Source organism: Microcaecilia unicolor, chromosome 3 (genome assembly GCF_901765095.1).
Source record: "Microcaecilia unicolor chromosome 3, aMicUni1.1, whole genome shotgun sequence".
NCBI lineage: Eukaryota > Metazoa > Chordata > Amphibia > Gymnophiona > Siphonopidae > Microcaecilia > Microcaecilia unicolor.
Genome location: NC_044033.1, coordinates 108,202,907 through 108,230,550, shown reverse-complemented (window position 1 = coordinate 108,230,550; position 27,644 = coordinate 108,202,907). Strand labels below are relative to the sequence as shown.

General features: G+C 43.7%; 1 protein-coding gene across 1 annotated transcript; it reads left to right on the top strand.

Moving 5' to 3' along the window:
* The first annotated feature begins 914 nt into the window (after positions 1–914).
* LOC115464406 (cystatin-2-like) lies at positions 915–27,644 on the top strand. Its single transcript, XM_030194789.1, has 3 exons — positions 915–1,185; positions 12,521–12,637; positions 27,404–27,644. Exons 1-3 carry the CDS (start codon positions 976–978, stop codon positions 27,506–27,508), a joined length of 432 nt encoding a protein of 143 aa, XP_030050649.1. The 5' UTR covers positions 915–975; the 3' UTR covers positions 27,509–27,644.

Below are 27,644 nucleotides of genomic sequence, written 5' to 3'. Positions count from 1 at the left end.
AAAAAGATGTAAAATGTATGTTTGTACTCTATGCATGTACATGCATATTTTATACATTGCAAATCTGTCAAAACTGCACCTCCAGCATGGTTCACATAAAAGCTTGTGTGTTCTTCTTAACACATATACTTATATGTGGGTATAATACATCCGTGGAACTTTAGAACTGCCATATATTCTGGTTGTAAAACTTTCGTAATGTGAGAAGTAAATGGTCATGGATTTCATATACTGCTTTTCTGTGGTAGAACCAAAAGTGGGCTCATAATCTAGTTTTCTACCTGGGGCAGCGGAGGATTAAGTGACTTGCCCAGGGTCACAGGGAGCTGAACTTGGAATCAAAGCCAGTTTCCCAGATTCTCAGCTCACTGCACTAATCATTAAACTACTCCTCCAGTTCTGGAAAGCATCAAATTAATGGTATGTCTCTGGATTAATTTTGTCTAGTTTGCTATCTGTGGAGTAAAAGTGAGTGATAACACAAATATTGCATTAGATATATGATATGATTATCATAAATGCTCCTTTTCATATTCATAGTCACTTGTATTAAACACTGCCAGTTAGCACATTTGCTCATTGCAGTAATAATTTCAGGTGAAGATTATCAAAATGTCAATATTTAAATGAATGCTTTTCATTATGAAATGCATGCTGCAATGTTTCTGCATGACAGCATATGCTATATCATAAACCTATCAGATATTCTTATATCTTTTAATGTATTTTTAATTTAAAAAATGTTCATGATTTAAAATGTTCTGTAATTATTAGAGTACTTCCTACAAATATACCGCCTCTGTCAACAGTGTGCAATGCTCAGTTTTATAATCAGATTTCAGTTTAGATATTAGATGTTTGCTTTGGCTACTAAATATCTTCATAGAGTATTTAAGACGCACAATAATCCGTGTTCGTCTCCTCTCCATTTCCATCACAATTGCATAGTAGCGCAGCACCTTCACTACTGAAGCCATGGCAAATTTCTGGTTGTGTCTCAGTGTCATACTCTCCTCCTCTGTCCTCTTCTCTTCTGCAGATACCCTTGTTGGAGGTTCAGAAAAAATCGATCCAAGCCGCTCTGATGTGCAGATTGCTGCCAGTTATGCAGTGAGTGTATATAATGAGAAGTCGGACAATGAATATCTCTTCAAAGTCCTGAAAGTTTTATCAGCAGAATCACAGGTACATTACCACCGAGGCATTGTTGCATCTCATTTTTGCTTCTGTTTCCTGTCTCAACAATGCAATGGTTATAATTCTATATATGTAGATTTTTTTTTACTGTTAACTCGAGACAGAGTGCTGTATTCCAGAACATTTTATGCACACCACAAATCCTTGCTTGTACAGAACCTTTGAAAATGCACAATCTAATCACAATAAATAGGAAGTGTATTTAAAACACTGTACCCTAGTGATATTCTGAATGAGAAGCCCGTTGTTCAGGATTGGCTCAACCTATGGACCAAGTGAGGCACTGGCCTAGGCTGACGGTGATAAGGGCGCCATAATCCCAATCTGGTCTACGTTCAATCTCCTAGAGAGATAGATGCCAGACTGGGATTTTGGCACACTTTATCATCGGTGCCCTGAGCCACTACTTCACCTGGTCCAGTAGGAGGGGGTACTTGACAGAGAGAGAGATACCAGATTGGGGGGGGGGGCACACCAATGCAAAAGTTGCCACAGTCCCTTGAGCTAGCCTTGCCATTGTTTTATTATTCTATGACAATAAAAAGTGTGTCATCTAGTGGAGCAGAAAGGATAAGAGCATCTCTATAAGAATTTAGCTGCCGAGTGCTCTAATACCCCAGGCAATGGCAGTTTTTTCAGTGAAATTATGGCACCCGTTTACTAAAACGCGTTAAGATCTGGGCTTAATATAAAATGCATTAAGCCCAGATTGTCTGTGGCAGTATGTAGGGCTTTATAAATAGCTATTTTTTTGCCAGACCCACGCTAACTTTTCCATTAACATGCAGGACTTGCAAAAAAATATCATAGGAGCATTTACTGCCTCTTATTTAGAAGGCGCAAAGTTCTCCCACATTAAGGGCCTGTTTTACCAAACCTCACTAGCGATACCTATGCAGCAATGCCGACAAAGCTCATTCAGGGGCCCTTGTGAAAAATGTCGGTAAGCCCAACACATGCTTATCACATGCTAAATCGGAGCTACTGCTGGTGGTATTTCTGGCTCGAGTGCGTGCCATTTCTAGCGCGCCAGAAAACCTTTTTTTTCTAGTGTGGGGTTAACCCAGCAGTAATCAGGCATCGCCAGCTGTCTGGTTACCATCAGGATACCGTGGGAGTCCTTACCGCCATCTCAGTGGGTAGCATTACGTGCTCCCCATCGCATGGCCATGTGGTAAGAGTTAACTTGCTGCATGGCCATTTATTTTTTTTGGGGGGGGGGGGGATGCTTTTTACCCACTGAGATAAAAAGGGCCCTGGCACGTGGAAAAAATGGCCCCCGCCACTACCATAGGACCCTTTCTCCTGCAGCTTAGTAAAACTACTACTACTACTACTATTTAGCATTTCTATAGCGCTACAAGGCATACGCAGCGCTGCACAAACATAGAAGAAAGACAGTCCCTGCTCAAAGAGCTTACAATCCCTCAAAGTATGGGCTTTGTCAGCATTGATGTGCCAGGAATCACTAGAGTGATTTGGTAAAAAAAGGCTCTAAGTCTGAATTATCCAGTTAGAGTCATGCTAATCAGAATGTGCTAGCTGATTAATGCTTCCGCACCTATTCCCTTCCCATGGAACACCGCTCCCCAAAAAATTAAAAAAAAAAAATTACACGCAATTAGCGGCACACTAACAGTGAAATTACTGCAAAATGTTTTGATGCATTTTGAGATAAGCCTTGTGTGGTGTGCAAACTATGCGTTGGGCTTAATGCTCTTTAGTAAAAGGGCCACTATAGGATTTTTCTACCTAATACATTTCATATCCTTTCTGTGGTAAGAAATTCACTTAATAATAGTACAGAACTATCCCCTGGATTAAGGGCCGCCGAGAGAGGGGGACAGGGGGGACAAAATTCCTCAGGCCCAGGCTTCCGGGGGGGCCTGGCGCCACCGCCACAGTCCGGACCGCCCACCCTCCATCGCTCCCTGGCATTGAACTTAAGCGCCTCACCTTCGAAAGCGCAGCAAGCAGCAGCAGACCACTCCTTCCTTCCGTGTCCCTGCCCTCACCTGACGTAACTTCCACGAGGGCAGGACATGGAAGGAAGGAGTGGTCTGCCGCTGCTTGCTGCGCTTTTGAAGGTGAGGCGCTTAAGGTCAGTGCAGAGGGCCTGGGGGTGGAGAGAGGGCCCGGTGGCAGGTGGAGGGGGGCCCCCCGGCGACCTCTGGTGGGGGGGGGCCCAGGGTCGGCCTTGTCCCGGGCCTGTCCCAGTCTCTCAGCGGCCCTGCCTGGATTCTATATAACGCACTTAGCATTCTGCGCTGAAATCTAAGCATATTCTATTACAATGTGTGTAGCTTAATTGGCTTAACGAGCCAGTGTTGTTAACAACACTTAATAAGCAATAATAAGCACTAATTGGCAATAATTAAAATTTACACACACTGCTCCCTGAGCATATTCTGTAACACACTGCACCTACATATTAATGCATGCAGGCAAAAAGAGACATGATTATGGGGGGGGGGGGGGGGGGGGGGATGGGCATTTCATGGATGTTCGTAAATTTATATGTGTTATAGAATATTACCCTCTGTGCCTAAATCTATGCACTGGGATTTACACTATGTTTTTGTTGATGTAAATGGATGCGTGTAGTTTTAGGCATTAGGATATTGACAACGCATGTTCTATATACTTCACCTAAATCTAGGCGCCACTTATAGAATATGCTTAGGCGGAAATGTTTTCCATGTGGATTTTTTAAGCTCCATATATAGTATCTGGCCATATATATGCTTTCATCAAAAATATGTAATGTCCCTAGAAACATTTGGGCCAATATTCAAAAGGCACTATCTTCTGTATTCTATATATCACACCCAACGTTGCGCACTGAAATTTGGGTGCACGCCCAAGATTCATGCGCAACTTAATTGATTGACGAGCCCTAAACTAGCAATAATTTTTGTGCTAACAATCAATTATTAGCTAATTCATTTGCTTTAATTAGAAGCTGCCCACACATCTAGCTGCACGCTATTCTTGAAGGCAGGACGCTCAACTTTTCTTGCATGTATCTGAAAAGGGGGTGTGGCCAAGGGCATGTTGGGGAGGCTTTCTGCACATGGTAGTACAGAATTTGGCCTAACACACCTACCTTGGGTCCAGCATTTACACCTGGTTTTAGCAGGTATATGTCCAGTGCCCAAACCCTATTCTACATAAGGTGCACACCCTTTATAGGATAGCACTTAGCGCTGAATTTTTTTGGCGCTTTTTATTGAATTCTCTCCTATAGGCTCACTGGCAATTGTTGAAAGTATAACTTCACTAGCTATAGACTTTCAAAATCTTTAGCAGATAGTATCAGGTAGATTATCTGACTGAACAGCCTGATGCTATCCAGATATAGAGAAACCGGGTTTGGAGTGGGGGCGGGGGACTACAGGTTAAAAATTATCAATCAACCAAATAGTCCCAGTAACCCCTAAATAGCAATGATTCTGGTTATATCATGTGAGTGGGTGCATAGAAGAACCAGTTTGCACCCATTAATTGGTTGAACTATTGTTATAAAATCAATAATGTTTAAGTATCTTTTTGTAATATTCTGCCACAAAATGGATAATATTTAAATTGAGTTTAGGTGTGTTGAATAGCAGGCCTGAACTGAACTGGTCATGGCCACAAAGGGGACTTTTTACTAGACTGTGGTAAAATGTGGCCTTAGCGCGTCCTTACTTGGGTCATTCCTGTGCACTAAAGGCCATTGTTACTGCCAGAGTACATTGAGCAAGTTTTCTATTTTGCTTTATTAATGTCCACATATTAATTTTCCCATTAAAGTGTGGCTATTAGGGCATAAACCCCTACCGCCACCTATTTTTTAGGTGTTAAGGGCTCACACACTAACCACGGTCTAATTGGTTAGCACACAGCAATGTAGCTACGTTAACCAATTAGCACAAAAGACGTGCACTCTTAGCCCCCACAATCGCCCCCAGCACTAAAAAAATACATTTTACTTTTTAGTACGTGGGTCGCACACGCAATCCAAAAATTACCATGGGATGCATTAGCCCGTCCCGCGTTCGTGCTTATTGAGGCTTAGTAAATTGGCCCCAAAGGGACCACTTTATATATTCATTCATTACTGATACCTTTACAAATAGCAGTGAGGCCAGTATTTATTTTGGTCCCTACACCAGCTGAATATCAGGTCTACTGTACCCTGTTCAGACAACAGACTTCAGAGTGCTTAATGAGGGTGGCTTTTCATCCTTATTATTTATCCATTGACATGAGAAGTTCTCCACTGGCAACTTGATGAAGGAATTCTCTATGAAAAATCTGCAGATTCATAGTTGTAATAGATAATAAGAAAATCTGTGAAGTTCAGCAAAAACCCTTAGATTCTATAGAGCGCTGTAAACATGACACACTTGGTGACATACTGAAGAATTTACCACATCATCTGATGCAGTATTGTAAGATTTGATAGTGCTCTGTATCATGTTTGTGTATTAAAACGTCATTAGTTTATCCTACATATAAAGACCCCAATCTTCAATGCAGGGATATCTAAATCCACATCACACACAGAACTCCCAGCGGTCTATCAATCATATAAATCTTTTATCACCAGGACTTATCACATCAAAAAGTATTTTATTCTGGACCATCAGAGGCAGGAAACTCAAGCACTCAATAGTTAGTTAACAAGTGCTTGCCTTCAATCGTCATCGGTTATGCGTGGCCATCTTCCCGCCCGTCGCGTGAGCGTTCCAACTCAGTTTAATCAAAAAGCAAATAAACAACAAACAACAACCCCAAAGGGGAGGTGGGCGGGTTTGTGAGAACAATCAGCCTGCTGTCCTCAGAAAATACCTGCCTGTTCTCACTTGTGGGGTATCCCTAGCACCCAGGCTCACTCAAAACAAGGAACATTGGTCAATTGGGCCTTGCAACGGCGAGGACATAACATAGATTGACCTGAAAACATAAACAACTAACTAAGAGTGCAGCCTGGAACAGAACAAAACTGGGTCTAGGGTGTGGAGTTGGATTCTAAACCCCGAACAGATTCTGCAGCACCGACTGCCCAAACCGACTGTCGCGTCGGGTATCCTGCTGGAGGCAGTAGTGAGATGTGAATGTGTGGACTGATGACCACGTTGGAGCCTTGCAAATCTCCTCAATGGAGGCTGACTTTAAGTGAGCCACTGACGCAGCCATGGCTCTAACATTATGAGCCGTGACGTGGCCCTCCAGAGTCAGCCCAGCTTGGGCATAAGTGAAGGATATGCAATCTGCTAGCCAATTGGAGATTGTGCGTTTTCCGATGGCGACTCCCCTCCTGTTGGGATCAAGAGAGACAAACAACTGTGCGGACTGTCTAAAGGGCTTCATCCGCTCCACGTAAAAGGCCAATGCTCTCTTGTAGTCCAAGGTGTGCAAACTGCTTTCACCAGGGTGGGTATGAGGATGGGGAAAAAATGTTGGCAAGACAATTGACTGGTTCAGATGGAACTCTAACACCACCTGCGGCAGAAACTTAGGGTGCGTGTGGAGGACTATTCTGTTGTGATGAAACTTGATATAAGGTGCATGCACTACCAAGGTCTGAAGCTCACTGACTCTATGAGCTGAAGTAACAGCCACCAAGAAAACGACCTTCCAGGTTAAGTACTTCAGATGGCAGGAATTTAGTGGCTCAAAAGGAGCTTTTATCAGCTGGGTGAGAACGACGTTGAGATCCCATGACACTGGTGGAGGTTTGACAGGGGGCTTTGACAAAAGCAAACCTCTCATGAAGCGAACAACTAAAGGCTGTCCAGAGATAGGCTTACCCTCTACACGGCGGTGAAAAGCACTAATCGCACTAAGGTGAACCCTTACAGAGTTGATCTTGAGACCAGACTCTTACAAGTGTAGAAGGTATTCAAGCAGGGTCTGTGTAGGACAAGAAAGAGGATCTAGGGCCTTGCTGTCACACCAGATGGCAAACCTCCTCCATTTAAAAGAGTAACAGCTCTTTGTGGAATCTTTCCTGGAAGCAAGCAAGACTCAGGAGACACCCTCTGAAAGACCTAAGGAGGCGAATTCTAAGCTCTCAACATCCAGGCCATGAGAGCCAGAGACTGGAGGTTGGGATGAAGAAGTGACCCCTCGTTCTGAGTGATGAGGGTTGGAAAACATTCCAATCTCCACGGTTCTTCAGAGGACAACTCCAGAAGAAGAGGAAACCAAATCTGGCGTGGCCAGAAAGGTGCTATCAGGATCTTGGTTCTGCAGTCTTGCTTGAGTTTCAGCAAAGTCTTCCCTACTAGAGGTATTGGAGGATGCGCATACAGAAGGCCTGTCCCCCCAATGCAGGAGAAAGGCATCTGACGCTAGTCTGTCATGGGCCTGAAGCCTGGAACAGAACTGAGGGACCTTGTGATTGATCTGAGTGGCAAAAAGATCCACCGAGGGGGTTCCCCACGCTCGGAAGATCTTGCGGACTACGCCCATGTATAGAGACCACATGTGAGGTTGCATTATCCTGCTCAGTCTGTCGGCCAGACTGTTGTTTACACCTGCCAGATAAGTGGCTTGGAGAAACATGCCTTGACGGCATGCCTAAAGCCACATCTGTACGGCTTTGTGACACAGAGGGCGAGATCCGGTGCCCCCTGCTTGTTGTTGTAGTACATAGCAACCTGATTGTCTGTCTGAATTAAGATGACTTGGTTGGACAGCTGATCTCTGAAAGCCTTTAGAGCATTCCAGATCGCTCTTAATTCCAGGAGATTGATCTGCAGACCTTTTTCCTGAGCTCCCCACCCCAGGAGAGATGCATCTGTCGTCAGCACTTTTTGTGGCTGAGGAACTTGGAATGGTCGCCCCATGGTCATATTGGAATCTTCTAGATTCCCCACAGCTTGAAACCACTGGGAAGCTAGGGTCCATTGAGCTGATCTCATATGTAGATGTGCCATGGGAGTTACATGAACTGTAGAGGCCATGTGCCCCAGAAGTCTCAACATCTACCAAGCCGTAATCTGCTGGGATGCTCGAACCATGGACACCAGGGACAGAAGGTTGTCCGCCCTTGCCTCAGGAAGGTAAGCTCGAGCTGTCTGAGTGTTCAACAGGGCTCCAATGAATTCCAATTTTTGGACTGGGGTGAGATGGGATTTGGGATAATTTATGACGAACCCAGTAGCTCTAGCACCCGAATAGTCATTCGTATGGACTCCAGAGCACCTTCCTCCGAGGTGCTCTTCACCAGCAAATCGTCGAGATAAGGAAACACATGCACTCCCAGTCTGCGTAGCGGCACTGCGACTACAGCTAGGCATTTGGTAAACACTCTGGGTGCAGACGCCAGGCCAAAAGGCAGTACACGGTGCTGAAAGTGCTGTGTTCCTAGCCGAAATCAAAGATACTTCCTGTGAGCTGGGAGTATCGAAATATGGGTGTAAGCATCCTTTAAGTCCACAGAGCATAGCCAATCGTTTTCCTGAATCATGGGAAGAAGGGTGCCCAGGGAAACTTCTCGGACTAGAAATTTGTTCAGGGCCCTTAGGTCTAGGATGGGACGCATCCCCCCTGTTTTCTTTTGCACAAGGAAGTACCTGGAATAGAATCCCAGCCCTTCTTCCCCTGGTGGAACGGGTTCAACTGCTTGGGCCTGTAGGAGGGAGGAGAGTTCCTCTGCAAGTACCTATTTGTGCTGGGAACTGTAAGAATGAGCTCCCAGTGGACAATTTGGAGGTTTGGATTCCAGATTGAGGGTGTATCCTGACCGTACTATTTGAAGAACCCACCGATCGGAGGTTATGAGAGGCCTCCTTTGGTGAAAAAATATCAACCCCCCCCCCCCCACCCCCACCCCACTGACCGATAAGTCGTCTGGTACGGACACTTTTGCTGAGGCTATGCTGAACTACAGCCAGTCAAAAGTCCGTCCCTTGCTTTTGCTGGGGAGCCACAGAGGCCTTAGGCGCACACTGTTGATGAGAACGAGCGCGCTGGGACTGAGCCTGGACAGGCTGCCGAGATGCAGGAGTGTACCTATTCCTAGCATAGGAATAGGGAGCACTCTTCCCTCCCTCCAAAAAACTTCCTAGATGAGGAGGTAGTAGCAGAAGACGCCCGGTGGGAGAGACAATCCATAGCATCATTGTGCTTTTTGAACTGGTCAACCAGATCCTCTACTTTCTCACCAAAAAGGTTATCCCCCCGGCAAGGAACATCCGCCATCTGCTGCTGGACCGAATGATCCAGGTCAGAGACAAGCAGCCATGAGAGTCTGTGCATCATTATACCTTGAGCAGCGATTCTGGATGCTACATCAAAAGTGTCAAACGTACCCCTGGCCAGGAATTTTCGACACGCCTTCTGCTGCCTGACCACCTGGTGAAAAGGCTTGGCCTGCTCTGGAAGGAGTGCATCAACCAAGCTAGACAGTTGCCTCACCGAGTTCCGCAAGTGGATGCTCGTGAAGAGCTGGTATGTCTGGATTTTGGCAGCGAGCATAGCGGCCTGATACGCCTTCCTCCGAAAAGAGTCCAAGGTTCTAGATTCTCTGCCTTGGGGCGCCGAGGCATAGTCCCTAGTACTCTTGGCCCTTTTGACAGCGGAGTCCACCATCATGGAATTGTGAGATAGCTGAGACTTCATCAATCCAGGTTCCACGTGGATCCAATATTGGGATTCAGTTCTTTTCAGGATCATGGGGTTAGACAGAGGGAATGACTAGTTTCGCATAAGGACTTCCTTGAGTACATTATGCAAAGGAGCCATTGCAGCCTCTCTAGGTGGAGAAGGATAATCCAGGACTTCGAGCATCTCAGCCCTGGGCTTATCCTCAACCTCCATAAGGAAAGGAATAGCTACAGCCATTTCCCGGACAAATGAGGTAAAGGATAGACTCTCCGGTGGAGACAGTCTCCTTTCTGGTGGAGGGGAAGGTTCAGAAGGAATCCCAAAAGACTCGTCAAAAGAAAAGTACCTGGGATCCTCCTCTTCCTCCCACGAACGCTCATCTTCAGTATCGGACAAGACATCTCTCAGAGCAGTCCAAAACTGAGCCTGCCTCAACGCCGAGGAATGACGTCCTCGATGGCGGTGCTGAGAAGTCGACGCCTGCTTGGACTCCGGTGAAGCTTCCTCCTCCGATGTCAAAATAGAGTTGAACTGGGTGGCAGCCGACACCGATACCACAGGCGGCACCGAGGTCGGGGACCTCACCACAGGCAAAGGGCAGAGACTGCTGTAACCAACGGTACGGAAGGCACAAGCACCCCCGACACCAAGCAGACTGGCGCAGTAACCCTTCCAGAAACTCTGGAAGCAGGGCCCTGATGCGCTCATCGAGAGCCACCATCGGACATGGCTGCGGGGTCGGTAAAGGAGCCGGTGGCAAAAAAAAGTAAAGAAAAAACTACGGGAGTTTTTTTTTTTTACTGTAAATTCTAATAAAAAGAAAGAAAAAAGACAAAAAGACAATGCAGAAAACTTTCCCGGGCCTGAGAGCAGTGGGGCAAACTCGATCGCACCTCACCGCGGAGAAAAAATAACTGAGCGGGAATGCTCACGCAATGGGCGGGAAGTCGGCCGCGCATGCGCGGTGTGTGCTGCTCGCGCGCCAGAAGCCTCTGGAAAGATTTTTTAAATATTTTGCTAACAAAATTGCCGTCCGATTCCCTGGCCGACGTGGACGTCGACCCACATGTGAGAACAAGCAGCCTGCTTGTCCTCGGAGAACTATAATAATGTCTCATCAATAAGTTGAAATTGATGAGACATTATTATGCATTCTTCTTCAATATAAATAGTTTATATTGAAGAAGTAGTTCAAAAAATACTTTGCTTGAAACAGTTGAAACAATGGACACACTGCCAACATGGTCAGTGTTTCATGAACATTTTCAGGGAAGTGGTCAATACAGCAGTTCAATTTCAATCTTCATAATGCATAGTTTACTATAGGGAATGCTTTCCTGAAGAAGTTTGCTCTGATGCTTTTCATAGTGAAAAGTCCTGGTGATAAGAGATTTATATGATTAATGGGCCACTGGAAGTTTGATTAGTTAATCCTATGCATTTTTATTTGAATGTTCTCAGTGATGCTAAAAGAAACCCATAGGGGTAACTAACTAGAACAAAATTTAGCTACTTTTTTCTGCATATCTCTAGTGGCTAAGATTTGAATTCCCTAAACACAGAAATACAGAAACAAGAAAATGACAACAGATAAAGACCACATGGCCTATCCAGACTGCACATCCATACCAACTACTAAGTTCTACAGTCCTTCCACTCCTCTGTGTTTGTACCATGTTTTCGTGAATTCAGATACAGTCCTCATCTCCACCATCTTTGCCGTGAGGCTGTTCCATGCATCCACCACCATTTCCATAAAGAAATATTTTACTCATAAGTCTATCTCCCATGGAGGCATTTATATGTTTCTACCATGATGCTCCTTTCCCACTATCACCTCTTTTTCCTGCTTGCCATTCCTCTCCCTGTGCATCCAAGTATCCTACTGACTTTTGCCATCACTGTTTCTACCTACTTGACCACCTTAAGATTGCTCCCAAGTTCCTCTCTTCTTTTGTGCACAGAAGTATTTCACCCCCTATATTGAGCCACTCCCTTTGCTTTTTGCAGCCCAAATACACAGTTCTGTATTTTATAGCACTAAATCTTAGCTCCCAAAATCTGTTCTGCAATTTTTACTAGATCCCTTCTCAATTTATCTATACCTTATGGTATGTCTACCCTAATGTATATTTTGACATTATTCTCAGAGGCAAACCTTACCTGATCACCCTTTCACAATATTGCTTAAAAAATGTTACAAAGAATGCGACCAAGGACCAATCCTTCAGACATATCACTTCCAAAATCCAGATACTCAGAGTGAATGTCAATGTGAGAAAAACAGAAGCTCCCCTCTCCCCCTCCATCCCCCAGAGATATCCCAGAACCCTCTCACAAAGATACTCATGCACCCTTCAGTCCCCAAAGATACATTAATGCTGCTAGCTAAGCCCCCTCCCCCCACTGCCAACAAAGATCCATACCCTCCAATGCTCCCCCTATACTCTCCTGTAGGTTACCCTAGGCATATCATAAGGGATCCCTGATGGTCTGGGAGAGGGTGAGTAGGAGTGATCTTCAGTTGCTCCAGTCTATGCCTGTGACAGGTTCAAAATGGTGTCTATGACCCCTAGTCTTATGTTACTACTGCTAGGGGTCATGCTACCATATAAGGTCCGTGAGTATGTTGTGTTTTCAAAATTGTCCCCGATGTGATTGCCTGAAATGCCCGCAGTCTTACATATGTTCATTTTTTATACATAATTTTACTTTTCACTAGGTTGTTGCTGGAGTAATATACAGAATGGATGTAGAAATAGGACTGACACAGTGCAAAAAAGGGTCCACTGACAACGGAGCTTCCTGTGCATTAGTGGACACTCCAGGACAGACAGCGGTAATCTGAAATACTTTTTCTTCATTAATAATATATGGGTCGATATTCAGGGCTATTTAACCAGGCAGGACAGACTCTTGCTCGGTTAAACAGCGCTGACTAGATACTCGGCTAATAATGAGCAGCACTTAATTGAAGAGTGCCGCTAAATATTAGCACAGACCACCACAGCACTATCCAGTTAGTGCTGGGGTGATCCAGAGGCATAGAATGTGTGGTCCATAAAGCTTCTGGGAGTGTGATTAGATTCTAATTTGATGATGGAAAAGCATTTAAATCATCTGGTCCTAAAGGTTATGTTCAAACTAAAATTGTTACGTAGACGTAGAAGTCTCTTGAAAACTCGTTATTTCCAAATTGATTATTACAACTTTTGATTACTGTAATGTTAGTCTGTTGGGTTAACCAACTAAACAACTGCAAAATGTATCCGCTAAGTTGATTTTGAAGAGACACAAATTTGACCATACGACTCATTTTTTACATTGGTTGATCATTAGAGCGAGAATCGAATTTAAACTTTTGAATTTTTTTTTCAAAATTTTGTATGGTATATGTCCTGGACACTGGTTACTGTTTATAAGCCATCTCAATATTTACAATTTTCAGGAGAATTATTGCTGGCACTCCCTCTGCTCACAAGCTGTCAGTTGAGTAGAACTAGAAAGAGTACATTATTTGAATCAGCTCCTGAACTTTGGAACAATCTTCCTTCTGCTATTAGAAATATTCCACACTACATCTGTTTTAGAAAAGCTGTAAAAACTTGACTATTTCTGCGTTATTTGTAGAGTTTTATGGGGGGTTTTAAAATTGTTCTTTTGGATTTTCAGTCTTCTTTTATGGTTGTAACCCGCCTTAAACCTGATGGTAAAGCAGGACATAAATGCTGTTATTAAATTAAATAAAAAGCTGTCCAAATTCTCCCAAATATCTATCTGGGCACCAGCACTGGATATCAGCAGTACCTGGATAACTTCTGGGGCCCTCTGAAGACCCAGATATTCAACATCTGTAGCTGGAAATGAACCAGTAAACAAGGCCCTATAAGTGTTGAGAAATATCATTATTGTACAAAACAAAACATCATTTATATTTATGTTTCAATCATTTTTATTAAGTGAACATAATCAGCTGTAACATTTCACATTACATAAGCAAGTTCCATAACAGCAATTGGCATATCTTCACATTTTGTATTTTTATTGATATTAGTATTTCCCCCCCTAAACTACTCCCCCTCCCCTCCCCTCCCTGTTCCCTACCCCCCTTCCCTCCCCAAAGCCTCCCCCCCATTTTTTTCCCTTATATATCCAATAACAAGCAGAGGTTACAGGAGCAGCAGCAACGGGGATTATAGGTTCAATATCTTGCTCAAGGTTTCCCAAAAGGGTGCCCATCTGCATTCAAATTGTTGTCTTCTTATCCTTGGCTGGTTCCACATTGCCAGATGTTCTGTACGTAAAAGTATAAGCATTTGAGTTCGCCAATATTGCAGTGATGGTGGTTTGTTCCCCAGCCACTCCTGCAGGATTGCTTTTTTCGTTACTACTGTAGCTCTTTTTACAAAGTCTGTGAATCCCTTCGGCGTTGGCTTGCTTAGCCTTGGGTGTCCAAAAAGCAACTTTGGATCATATGTCCATCTTCGGGACCAGAGTTCTGTCACTTGTTGTAGTATACTTTTCCAAAACCAAACCACTCTTGGGCATGTCCAAAACATGTGAGCCAATGTAGCCCCTTCTTTATGGCATTTCCCACATGCTCCATCCGGTGATGCTCCCATATGGAAAGCTCTTCTAGGCGCCACATATATCCTTAGTGCGAATTTATATTGTATTTCCCAGTGCTCTGCCAGTTTTGTGGTCTGCCAGAGCGACCGCACATGGTCCTTAAACATAGTCTCAGTTATCTGGCTTCCCAGATCTTGGCTCCATTTTGCCGTGTAGCCCATGTAATCCAATTCTGGCATTGTATCTTGGATGTGGCGATGATGGTAGGCCATGAGCACTTTCAATTGCGCCCCCAGCGACATAGCAGCAGCCAGTTCTTCCCTCACGTCCTCGGTGAGGTCTGTCCAAGTCAGACTGGACACATAGTGCCTCAGCTGGTAATAATGGAAATAGTCCGCTGAATTTATTTTGAACTGAGCTCTCAGTTCTGGAAACGTTCTGATATGCCCTTCGTCTGTGAGCACATGATATAGGTATTCTATCCCCTTTTCCTTCCATCTGTTGAATACAGTATAACTTGTCCCAGGCTCGAACCCCGGGTTGCCACAAATCGACAGGTAGGGGGTAGTTTTAGGCGAAAAGCCATGCATGCGGCAGATCCATTTCCACACCGCTTTCATCGTAGGCAAAATATGTGACTTCTGTAGGACTGCTGGGGGATGTTGCTTGCTACCATGCAGAAATCCTGTAAAGTTGTCTGGGCCAAACAAGCCTAATTCCATAGTGGTAGCAGAGTATTCACTTGTCTTTCGAAACCAGTCATTTAGGAGCCTGATTCCACAGGCTACCGTTAAGTATCGCAAACTCAGGAGGCCCAGGCCCCCGTATTCTCTTGGGATCTGCAGAATCCGCAGAGCAATTTTTGCATTCTTTCCTTTCCAAAGGAATTTCTGCAATATTTTGTTTATTTGCCGTTCCACTTTCCTTGGAAGATAAAGTGGGAGCGTTTGGAACACATATAACCATCTGGGTAAATCATCATGTTGTATAGCGTTATTCTGCCAAGCAAAGAGAGCGGGAGGGATTGCCACAGCTTCAACTTGTCTGCCATATCCTCCAATAGCCTGTTCACATTTTGGGCACACACTTGAGCCAGGTTCTGGGGGATTTGGACTCCTAAGTACTTGATTGCCTCTTCAGCTTCTTCCACTCCCAGTTCTTCTAACCCTGTGCCTCCCACCCCAGGAGAGATGGTGAGCCAATGTGATTTGTGTGCATTTATTTTAAACCCTGAAAGAGCACTGTATTGTTCTATCCGTGCCCAGAGCTGCCTCAATGAATTCTGGGGGTCCCTCATCACCACCAACAGATCATCCGCAAATGCCAAAGTCTGCACTACCTCTCCACCCACCTCTAGCCCCTTTATCTGCTCATCCGTCTTCAACGTGCGGAGCAGTGGCTCAATAGACAGCAAGAACAATAAGGGTGAGAGGGGGATCATTTATATTTATAATGATTAGAAAAACATTGAAATTCATATTGGATAATGGGTGTGGCAGACAGCAGTGAAAGAGTTATGGGCATAATAGCTAGGGAAAAAAAACTGTATGGTGTCCCCTTCCCTTGGTGCGCTAAGCATGTACTTATTTTGCTTAATGGTTAATCCAGGTGGTGAAAATTAGGTCCTAAATCTGCCCGTGGTGATCAGCATTTCTAAAACCGTGACTTCAACAGGCTGACTATCAACCCAAGAGATTATGGAATACAAAGAGGACATTTTCCCCCTAATTCTATATGTGGTACTCACAATACAGGCGCTAATTGGCAATAATTAGAATTTACGCATGCGTCTTTATAGTTACTATTCTATAAAGATGACTGCATAAATTTTTCCGCGTGGACCCAAAAAGGGGATGTGGCCCCATGGGAGGATCATGGGCGGGTCAGGGGCATTCCTGGAACGCTATGTTACAGAATAAGGCCAATCCGCACCTAATTTACGCACAAGGATTTACACCAGGTTTCAGTTGGTATAATTCCTCACACACAAAACTGGGCACAGATCCAGATGCCAAATGCTATTCTATAAACAACGCCCAACAAAGAGCAGCATTAGAGCTTATTTCTTTTGGCAGCGATATTTCTAGCCTTTTATGAATGTGTCTGTTCAATACTTTGTAATTTCATTTTCCATTGATATAAATATAGTCTATCAATTTTTGGCTACAAAATAACATTTAAAAAACATATCATCACTAATGCTGTTCTCGGAGCTTTTAATTTCACTTCAATAGGTGGTGGTAAGTGTTTCCCCTCCCCCCCCCCCCCCCCCCCCCCCAATATGGTCATGCAGCAAGTGTGGACTTACCACACGGCCATTTCATGTTTGGTTATTTTCACCTGCTGTGGTAAAATGGGCTCTGTCATGCAGCAAAAATGACCACCGCCACTAGCACAGGGCCCCTTTTACCACTACTTAGTGAAAGGGCCCCTAAGGGATTTTAAAGTCTGTTTTCTGATCTACTCATCCTGTACAAATTTGGCTCTTATTCCAATAATACTGTAAGTGTAAAATAAAACACTAAACAGTGATGTAGGGGATGATGCCACCAACCAACTAAAAAGTGTACATTCCTGCAAATATACTACAAATATATGAGTAGTCTGTGACAAAACACAGAATTCTGCACAAGGTCTGAATTTGAATTAGAAATCATATTTTCATTGTCTATTCTTTGTCAGATCGAACAGGCTTATATACAAAATGTTCATTGTCCCGGGTAATTGAAGAAAATTAATGCACTTTTTTGTAATTGCCAATGTTTAACATAATTTAGGCTTTAAATATCGAAATGGAGTCAAAAGAGTGAGGATTCCTTTGTTAAGAGACGCCATTCCAAGTTCACGTACTTAGAGAAATAGCCACACTTAATGGAAAATGTTCCATTTTTAAAAATTTCCTAAATAATACTTAAAAAAAAAAACAATGTTCAGACTTAAAACATGGGGTGAGGCGGGGGGGGGGGGGGAGGGGAGAGGAGAGGAGAGGAGATATTCACAGCCATTTGCCTGGGTAAGGGGTCCTTTTACCAAATGGCAGTAAATAGAGCCCTGCGGTGGCATCGACATACGGGTTTGCCATGTACTGAGGCCCCCATTTACCTCCACTGGGAAAAGCTTTTTTTTTCTTTAAAGGATGGAAATGGCTGTGCGGTAAGTTAAAAACACTTGCGTATGTCCATTTCCTGGGGGAGCCCGACGGTAACTGGGCAGCACGTGGTGCTGCCTGATTACTGCCAGGCATGCCCCAGATGCTAGAAAATATTTTCTAGCCCCGGAATTGGCAGGCTCCCTGGGAGCCCAGAGGTAGGGCCGAATTGCCATAAACCAAGCAAGCTACCCCTGTTGCCCTTGTGTAAGAGTCCCTAAGGGATCCTTTTACTACGTTGCGGGAAAAAGGGCCCTGTGGTAGCAGAAGGGGACGTTTTTCCTGCACGCCAGAGCCCTTTTTACCACAGCGGAGAAAAGCCCCTAAAAAAATGACCATGCGGTAAGATTACTCTTACCACATGGCCATGCAGGGGGAGCACTTACCGCCACCCACTGAGGTGGCAGTAAGGGCTTCTGCAGTAACCCGGCATTAACCAGACAGCACGTGGTGTTGCCTGAATTGCTCCGGGTTAGCACTACACTACAACATAAAATGTTTTTTTTGGCACACTAGAAATGGCATACACTCCTCACTACCCCCGGCAGTCACGTTGGGTCGGCGGTAGTTCTGGGTCAGTGTACGGTAAGCCCACATTGGGCTTACCTATGCTTTGTAAAAGGGCCTCTAAATTACTATTTCATAATTATCTTTCCACTCAAAGGACTAACTGGATAATATTCTGCCTTTGGCAGTCAGTAATTTTTAAGGCGCTGAGAGCTGCAGACTCAATTAGACCTGGATATTTAATGCCAGATCATGTCCAAGTGCCAATTGAATCACTTTAAGTACCAATCAGGACAGTGGTTCAGAAACAAGCAACAAACAGCACAAATCAGTCACTTGCCATTTATGATAATACCAGCACACAGGAGTCAGTTCTGGACAGAGAGTGGAATTTCCCTAGCTTCCCTGCTATGGTATTCCCTACTTCCTCTGCTTTGGCCTCCTTCCCCCTCTTTTGCCCCTCCTTTCTCTTACCTTCCCATTTCCCTTTAACCCTTTCCTCTTCTCAGTTCTCCCATTGTTCCCTCTCCTATTCCTTTGTAGCCTAACCCCCATTTCTGGTCCCTAATCCCACTCCTCCTTTTGGGCTTCACTGACCTTTGGCCTGTTTGTGGGCGGCCTCCCATTAACGGGTTTGCCTTGTTCTATACCTCATATGTCTCATATCTGTACTCTTCCTTAAAGGGTAGGAAAAGCCTCAGAAAATTCGGATAGATGTATCACAGCGTATTCACTCCCAATCATTGGCTTAAAAACCTCCTTGTAATTTTATAAATCCTGTCAGGGATTTGCAGCTTCTAATTTTCTTCAGAACTTCAACGTATAAACACTTTATAGAAAATGGATAAAAATATATTTATGGTAATAAACGTGCTTGGTATGTGGTAATGAAATAGTTCACTTACCTTCAAAAATAATCTCGTGTCCTCTAGAAACACTTCAAACAGCGCAAATCATTAGCTCTTCTCACTACAGACCAGTACACACTCTGACGCGGCCAGCACTTTGCAGTTCTCTCACTGCTGCATCAGGGATCTTCCTCTCATGCTTCATTTAACGGTCGCTGTATAAACAAAACATATACGTATGTCTTTAATCTAACAACCCCCAATACTCTTAGCCACATATCCTGTATCGACCTTATCCAGAGAAGAGTGATGAAAATGTTAAAGGGAATGGGATTGTAGCATGATATGAGTTTAATTGTCAGAGTTATTGATTTTGCTGGATCAGATACAAATGTATCTATAAAATAAATACAGCTGCAAAGACTCATTGGGACAGAATCAGATAAACTGGTCTGGCTTTCATCCCCCCCCCCCCCCTTCCCCCTGAAAACTACTGATAACAAAAACTAGCTGGGTGGATACCTAAGCCCATCAACACATCTCCAAAGAACAAAACTCTGAAGATGGACAGAAATCACAAAGACTGGAGTTAACCAAAGACAGTGAAACTCCACATATTCTCAGACAATGACTCAGACTGAAAAGCTCATCTAGCTATCTAATCTGACAAAAGAAGCCCACCTACTCTCAGACAAAGACTCTTGTAATCCTGTCAGATGCCTTATGGATGTATATCACAGCAGATGTCCAGACAGAAAGTCTTATGATGTCATTAAACATGTGACCAGTTACCACGCCCCATCTCAAAAAACTAGATGAAGCCAGTTCTCAGACATCCCACCTGACTTCAGCCTAGGGTCCAGCAAGAAAATATAAAATGCCCAGCTCTGGGGGCTCTTGGGATCTGGTTCTTTTTGCTTTGCCTCATGCCATTCTGCTGGACTTCACACAAACCCGGATAAAACTTTCTCCAGGCTCCAACAACAACAACTCTGCAACAAAAGACTTCTGTTTCTTCAAGGATCTTCATCACTCCACCCAGCAGCCTCTATCGAAGTGAGTTACCATTATCCAGCATAATTTATAATTCAGACCTTTTAATCTTGAAAAGCACATTTCCCTTCTGAAAGATTCTGAAAAACTGACTCTCTCTTGTAACATTATTACATTACCTGTATTGTAAATAAACCTTTTAAAGTTAAATATATGGTCTTTATGTTCCGAGCACAAGTCCTCAAACCTTGCAGTGCAGGTTAATGTAATTCAACAAATATAGTATTTAATTCCCCCTTACATATTCTTATTCTTATCATATTACCTTATATGTAATTTGTGGAGAATAGAATATATATTATCTAACATTTTTTAAATGGTGGAAGAATGTGGCCAAGGAAAATTGTGCACAAGATAACAGTGTCCTCCTAAAAGTTAAATGGTTACTGAAATTTTATTTTGCTGCTTTATAGAGAATTGAGTATTGTGTTTCTTTAATAAAATTATTGTTGGTAAAAGTAAAAACAGGCACCACATATCTTTCCTGGTAACTCAATCTAGTTTACTGTCCCTGTGGCTTTATTTTTCATTTTCTGCTAGCATGTACCTTGGTGAAGACACTCTAATGTGTTGGAACTGGTGCCTAGCAAATCTTTAATCTTCTAACCCTCTTCTCTATTATATATCCATTCCTAAACTTCCATCCTTTTGAGGTTGGTAACCACTTGTTGTTCAGGCATATTTTCAAGAGCGGTCTTCATGCCAGTAAGCCTTACTGAACTCTCATGAAATTTATGCCATTCCAGCTATCATTCTAAGCCTCCCTTCTCCATAAAAGAGAGCATTTCTGACACACAAAGCCTACCCCGGCTTCTCCCCATACCAACTTGTGGAAAGTTAAATATATTCTTCAATTTTACTGCATAACCATGTTTTGGCATAAAAAGAAAACTGATGTTTCAGCTTATTCTGAGGTTGCCACACATACACACACTATTCTAGGTGTAGATAACCCCATTTTGTTTAAGTAACGGGTAATATCCTCTGGCCCTAACCCTTGGACTCTTAGTGTAGCCGATGATATCATCACCACCTCTGATATTGAAACCAAATTTGAAAAGTACTGTTCCTTATATTCAGTTAAGTCAGAGCGTAAGAGAAATGCTGCTTGTCTTTGGTTACTTTGGGCATTAAATTTGCTGATGACACAAAGTTATTCAAAGTCATTAAATTGCAGGAGGATTGTGAAAAATCACAAGAGGGCCTTACGAGACTGGGAGACTGGGCGTCTAAATGGCAGATGACGTTTAATGTGTGAGCAAGTGCAAAGTGATGCATGTGGAAAAGAGGAACCCGAATTATAGCTATGTCATGCAAGGTTCCACATTAGGAGTCACAGACCAAGAAAGTTAGGTGTCGTTGTTGATGATACATTGAAACCTTCTGCTCAGTGTACTGCTGTGGCTAAGAAATCAAATAGAATGTTAGGTATTATGTTAGATAATATATATTCTATTCTCCACCAATTACATATAAGGTAATATGATAAGAATAAGAATACGTAAGAAAAGGGGGAATTAAATACTATATTTGTTGAATTACATTAACCTGCACTGCAAGGTTTAAGGACATGTGCTCAGAACATAAAGACCATATATTTAACTTTAAAAGGTTTATTTACAATACAGGCAATGTAATAATGTTACAAGAGAGAGTCAGTTTTTCAGAATCTTTCAGAAGGGAAATGTGCTTTTCAAGATTAAAAGGTCTGAATTATAAATTATGCTGGATAATGGTAACTCACTTCAATAGAGGCTGCTGGGTGAAGTGAAGATCCTTGAAGAAACAGAAGTCTTTTGTTGCAGAGTTGTGGTTGTTGGAGCCTGGAGAAAGTTTTATCCGGGTTTGTGTGAAGTCCAGCAGAATGGCAAGAGGCAAAGCAAAAAGAACCAGATTCCAAGAGCCCCCAGAGCTGGGCATTTTATATTTTCTTGCTGGACCCTAGGCTGAAGTCAGGTGGGATGTCTGAGAACTGGCTTCATCTGGTTTTTTGAGATGGGGCGTGGTAACTGAACACATGTTTAATGACAGCATAAGACTTTCTGTCTGGACATCTGCTGTGATATACATCCATAAGGCATCTGACAGGATTACAAGAGTCTTTGTCTGAGAGTAGGTGGGCTTCTTTTGTCAGATTAGATAGCTAGATGGGCTTTTCAGTCTGAGTCATTGTCTGAGAATATGTGGAGTTTCACTGTCTTTGGTTAACTCTAGTCTTTGTGATTTCTGTACTTCTTCAGAGTTTTGTTCTTTGGAGATGTGTTGATGGGCTTAGGTATCCACCCAGCTAGTTTTTGTTATCAGTAGTTTTCAGGGGGGGGGAAGGGGGAGATGAAAGCCAGACCAGTTTATCTGATTCTGTCCCAATAAGTCTTTGCAGCTGTATTTATTTTATATATACATTTGTATCTGATCCAGCAAAATCAATAACTCTGACAATTAAACTCATATCATGCTACAGGATGACTTCCCTATGAGGAAAGGCTGCGGTTAGGGCTCTTCAGCATGGAGAAGAGATGGTTGAGGGGAGATATGATCGAGGTGAGTTGAGTGGAGTGGAACAGGTAGAGGTCAGTCGCTTGTTTATGTTTTCCAAAATACTAGGACTAGGGAGCAGGGGCATAGCTACGGGTGGCCTGGGTGGGCCCAGGCCCACCCAATCACAGCTCAGGCCCACCCAGTTTTCCCTACTCATCCAACCAAACAGTGCACAGCCTTTCAGTTCTGCCATGGCAGCGTATCCGGCAGGAAAAAGAGCAGAATACATGAACTGCAGCAGAATACATGAACTGCAGCAGCATCCATCTTTCTCTTCTTCCAACATCGCAGCACCTCGTATTGCTCCCCCCTCTTGAGTCCTCCAATCCCCGAGCTGCCCGCAGCCTCAACGAGAAAGCAGTACACACACTGCTTTAGACCTGCCCCCAGAAGCCTTTCTCTCTGCTTCAACTTCCTGTTCCCGCGTAGGAGGAAAACTTTAGGAGAGAGAAGGGCTTCCGGGGTAGGTCTAAAGCAGTGTGTGTACTGCTTTCTCGCTGAAGCTGCTGGTGACTCGAGGGGTTGGAAGACTGAGGGGGTGTGATACCGGACTCCACGGGGCTGGAAGGAGAGAAAGAACTAGAAGGCACCAGTGCTGCGGTGGCAGTGGTGGTGACGGCAGCTGCGGCGCGGGGGTGCTGGAAGGAAAGCAAGAGAGAGACAGGGGCGAGACCGGCTGGCGAAGGGTAAAAAAAATGAGACCACTGGGGGTGGGGGGTGGGAAGAGAGTAAGAGAGAGAGAGATGGAGAAGGAGAAGGAGAAGGAGCACAAGATGGATGGGACTAGGGGGTGTGAGAGAAGGAAGAGGGAGCAGAAGATTGATGGGACTAGAAGGGGTGGGAGAGAGTAGGAACAGAAGATGGATGCAACTAGGGGTGTGGGAGAAGGGGAACAGAGAAGAAGATGAGTGGGACTTGGTGGGGAGGGAGCGGCCAGCTACAGGAGGAGAGTGGCATGCGCCGGGAAGTGTGAGGAGCCGGGTGCAGAAGTGGGCACGAGCCAGGTGCTAGCTCATGGACGGAGCTCACAGGAGGCTCGTGCCAGAGTGAATAAGGAGGATTTCCGGGCTCTAAGGAGGAAAAAGTTACTACTATTTATATTAATCTGAAATGTTGTCTATATGTATATGTTCAAAATTTGTTTTTTTTTTTAGTTTAAAAAGGCCGTGTTTGTGTACTGGGGGTTTAGAGTGCTGGAGGCTCATGCTGGTGTCACTGGGTTCTAAACTTTACAGTTGGCAGTTGGGAGGTAAGGGAGAAGCTGTACCGACGTATGTTAGCTGTCTGTGAACAGTTTTAGAGAACATCTGTTTAAAAAACGGATTTGGGAGTGTTTTAAAGGCTATTTGTGAGTGTGGAAAGAGTGAACAAGTTTAATTACTTAAATTAAAAAGCCTGGCGCGTTTTTAGAGGCTTTTAGAGAGGTGGCTGAGCTGTTTGAGAATCCGTGGGGACAGAAATGAAATGACACAATAAATCATACCAGTATGTTAATGATCTGATGAGCCGGTAAAACGGGTTTATTTAACAAAGTGTCATATTTAATATTTACAGCATAAGTGCTGGCTGAAGTGTACTTCAAGATTCTATCAAATTCAATTGGTTTGAGAAGGAGGTTTAAAAGTGAAAAGCTTCACTGAGGTTTTGAATGAACCATTATTTAATGAAGAGCATTGATTACACTGTATTTAAGGGGCAGTGTACATGTAATACAGCTGGGAGTTATTTTAACCTTAGGTAATTTTATGCTTCCAGTTGTTTAAAGGAAAATTACTCCCTACACTCCTTTTACTTAAATTAACTGTGGGAGGGAAAGTATAGGGATACAGGATTATCCATTTCTTTGTATTGGGTAGTTAGCTAGGGAAAATCAATTATCCCTGAGAGCTGCTAGTGTCATTTACCAGTGCCACTATATAGACAGGGTGTAGGGTTTTTCTTCTTTGAGTTGATTAAAGCCTAGAGTAGTAGGTACCCTGAGGTGTTCCTGGTTCCGGATAGCTTCATACATGTAAACATCACAAACAACACGGTACCCAATGTTCAAAGAAAGAAGATAATGCAAGAAAGCTGGAAAAGAGTATTCTTTACACCAACACTGAAAGCACATTGAGAGAGGAGTCATAAGGGACTTGATAAAGAGAGTAACATGGACCTATACTTACCTTAAAGTTGTCTTGAGGAGGTACCTAGGAAAAAAAACTACAAAGAATCAAATTCTTTGTGCACTTAGATGAGAGAAGCAATTGCAAAATCCACAGTAAATAAAGGTTCATACATGTAAAATATTGTAAAAGGGAAGGAAATATACTTACCTGATGTTTGGGTTTCCTGACTGAAGAGTGGAATTGACCTGTTGGGATACGGAACAGACAAAGGTTTAATGTATATATATTAAGTAAGAATAGTTTTGTGACAGGAAGAAAAATTATTTTGAACACAATATAGCTAACTACTTGCCTCAATTTGTAAGGAAGGAAATTGTTTTATACATGATATAGTTAGATATTTACCATGATTTGAAAATATAAAATAAAAAAACAATATTAACTCGCAAAATTGAAAGGTTGGATTATTTAAAGCTTTAACTGAGTTGAAGTTGAGAATTGTGTCAATTTGCTTTCTCATCTTCTTAAGGTGAGCCAGGAGATTAGTTTGTTTTTTTTTTGTACCCCTCGCCCTACTCCCACAGGTGATTCTGAGTCACTGGCAGGACTACTGACACAGGGTACTCTGATTCACTTGATAAAATCTAGACTGCCTGAGAGGGGGCGGGGCTTACAGTTGTTTTATCAATCTGTATCTTCTCTGTCTTTCAATAAGATCTTTTGCTTTTAAACTGTTTTTTTGTTTTCCTTTAATTTTAATTTAGCTTTTATTGTAAACCGCCTTTCAAGGTCTTTGTGTGGTATAGCAAATTTCTACACTTTTTGTAATTGTCAATGCTTTTTGTGTGGTCCTATCTGGCAGTGAATATCTTACAGCTCTGCCCTAACTGTACACCCAGACCACCCTGGCCCTAACCAGACAGTGCCGCGGTGGTCATACTGGATATTCAACAGCACTGTGCTGTTAAGCGCCGTTGAATGTCTGGGGACAGCCGGCTACAAGTGGTTTGATCGAGTAGAAGCCTCTTCTGCCCACTTACACCATGCTGAAGGTCGATTCTTTTTTTTAAATGGACACTTTTAGCAATGTTTAAGGGAAGCATTTCCAGCCAGCTATTTTGGATTGAATTAGGGGGGAAAATGCACCTAAATTGTATCTTAAAATCTATGTATTTTATTTTCTAGAAAAATTTCACCTACTCAACAAAAAACAGGTGCAAAGTCCTTGATTATTTAATATCTATGGCAAGTGTATGCATATATTCTCTTTGAAAATTAGGGTCAAAGGGGACCTTTTACTAAGCTGCAGTAAAAGGGCACTACTGTGGGACGTGCTGAGGTGTCCCATGGTATTTTCAGCAACAGCATTTACTACTCCCAAGGTTAAAAAAAATTCTTTTTTTATTATGTGCCATGGGAGGCTGTCTGGAAGTGGAGAGTAGGTGTGCCTGCAGTAATTGGCCAGCATGGGCACATTACCGCATGCTACCCGATTAGTGCATGAGTAGTGCGGGAGCCCTTACTGCCTCCTAAATAGGTGGCAATAAGGGCTCCCGAAGGTAATGGCCACAGGCTAATGGGGAAATTAGCTTGTGGCCTTAAAAAAAACGCTGACTGTGGCTATTTTTCTGTTGCACTGGAGCGCATGGCAAACCCACGAACTAATCTCAGTGCTGGACACTTTCAGGCTCATTTTTGAAAGAGAAGGACGCCCATCTGTCGACACAAATCGGAAGATCGGCGTCCTTCTCACAGGGCGCCCAAATCGGTATAATCGAAAGCCGATTTTGGGCATCCCCAACTGCTTACCGTCGCGGGGATGACCAAAGTTCACGGGGGCGTGTTGGAGGTGTAGCGAAGGCGGGACATGGGCGTGCCTAACACATGGGTTTCCTCGACCCATACTGGAAAAAAAAAGGCATCTCTGACGAGCATTTGGACAACTTTACCTGGTCCTTTTTTTCTTATGACCAAGGCACAAAAAGGTGCCCAAACTGACCAGATGACCACCGGAGAGAATTGGGGATCACCTCCCCTTACTCCTCCAGTGGTCATTAACCCCTCCCACCCTCAAAAAACATCTTTCAAAATATTTTGTGCCAGCCTCTATGCCAGCCTCAAATGTCATACTCAGGTCCATCACAGCAGTATGCAGGTCCCTGGAGCAGTTTTAGTGGGTGCAGTGCACTTCAGGCAGGCGGACCCAGGCCCATCTCCCCCACACCTGTTACACTTGTGATGGTAAATGTGAGCCCTCCAAACCTCACCACAAACCCACTGTACCCACATCTAGGTGCCCCCCTTCACCTGTAAGGGCTATGATAGTGGTGTACAGTTGTGGGTAGTGGGGTTTGGGGGGGGGCTCAGCACACAAGGTAAGTCCACTGCAGTGCCCCCTAGGGTGCCCGGTTGATGTCCTGGCATGTCAGGGGGACCAGTGCACTATGAATGCTAGCTCCTCCCACGACCAAAGGGCTTGCATTTGGTCGTTTCTGAGATGGGCGTCATTGGTTTCCATTATCGCCGAAAATCAGAAACAACCAAGTCTAGGGACGACCACCTCTGAGGACAACCTAAATTTCAAGATTTGGGCGTCCCTGACCGTATTATCGAAATGAAATATGGATGTCCATCTTGTTTCGATAATATGGGTTTCCCTGCCCCTCCACCGGGATGTTTTGCAAGGACGTCCTCAGCAAAACTTGGCGTCCCTTTCGATTATGCCCCTCTTTGTAGAGTGCCTTAGTAAAAGGACCCCAAAATCTTAAAGAGTGCAAAGTAACCATGAACTCAGTACCATGTATCACCTAATCTATTATTTGTTCCTCTTACAGACATTCCTGTGCAAGTTCGCTGTACTAGAGCAGCCATGGCTTATTGAAAAGTGGAGTGATGAAAATTCTATTTTGGAGAGTTCCTGCAAACCAGCTGGACAATGAAAATCTTCTAAATCTAGAATCACAATTTTTATTCACCGCTAGCAAAAATAATCTGTATTTCTGTTTGAAAGAAGGGTTGGTGGATGTGGCATGCCTAACAGAAGTTTTCTTGCATTAAAAAGCTTTACAGCATTTA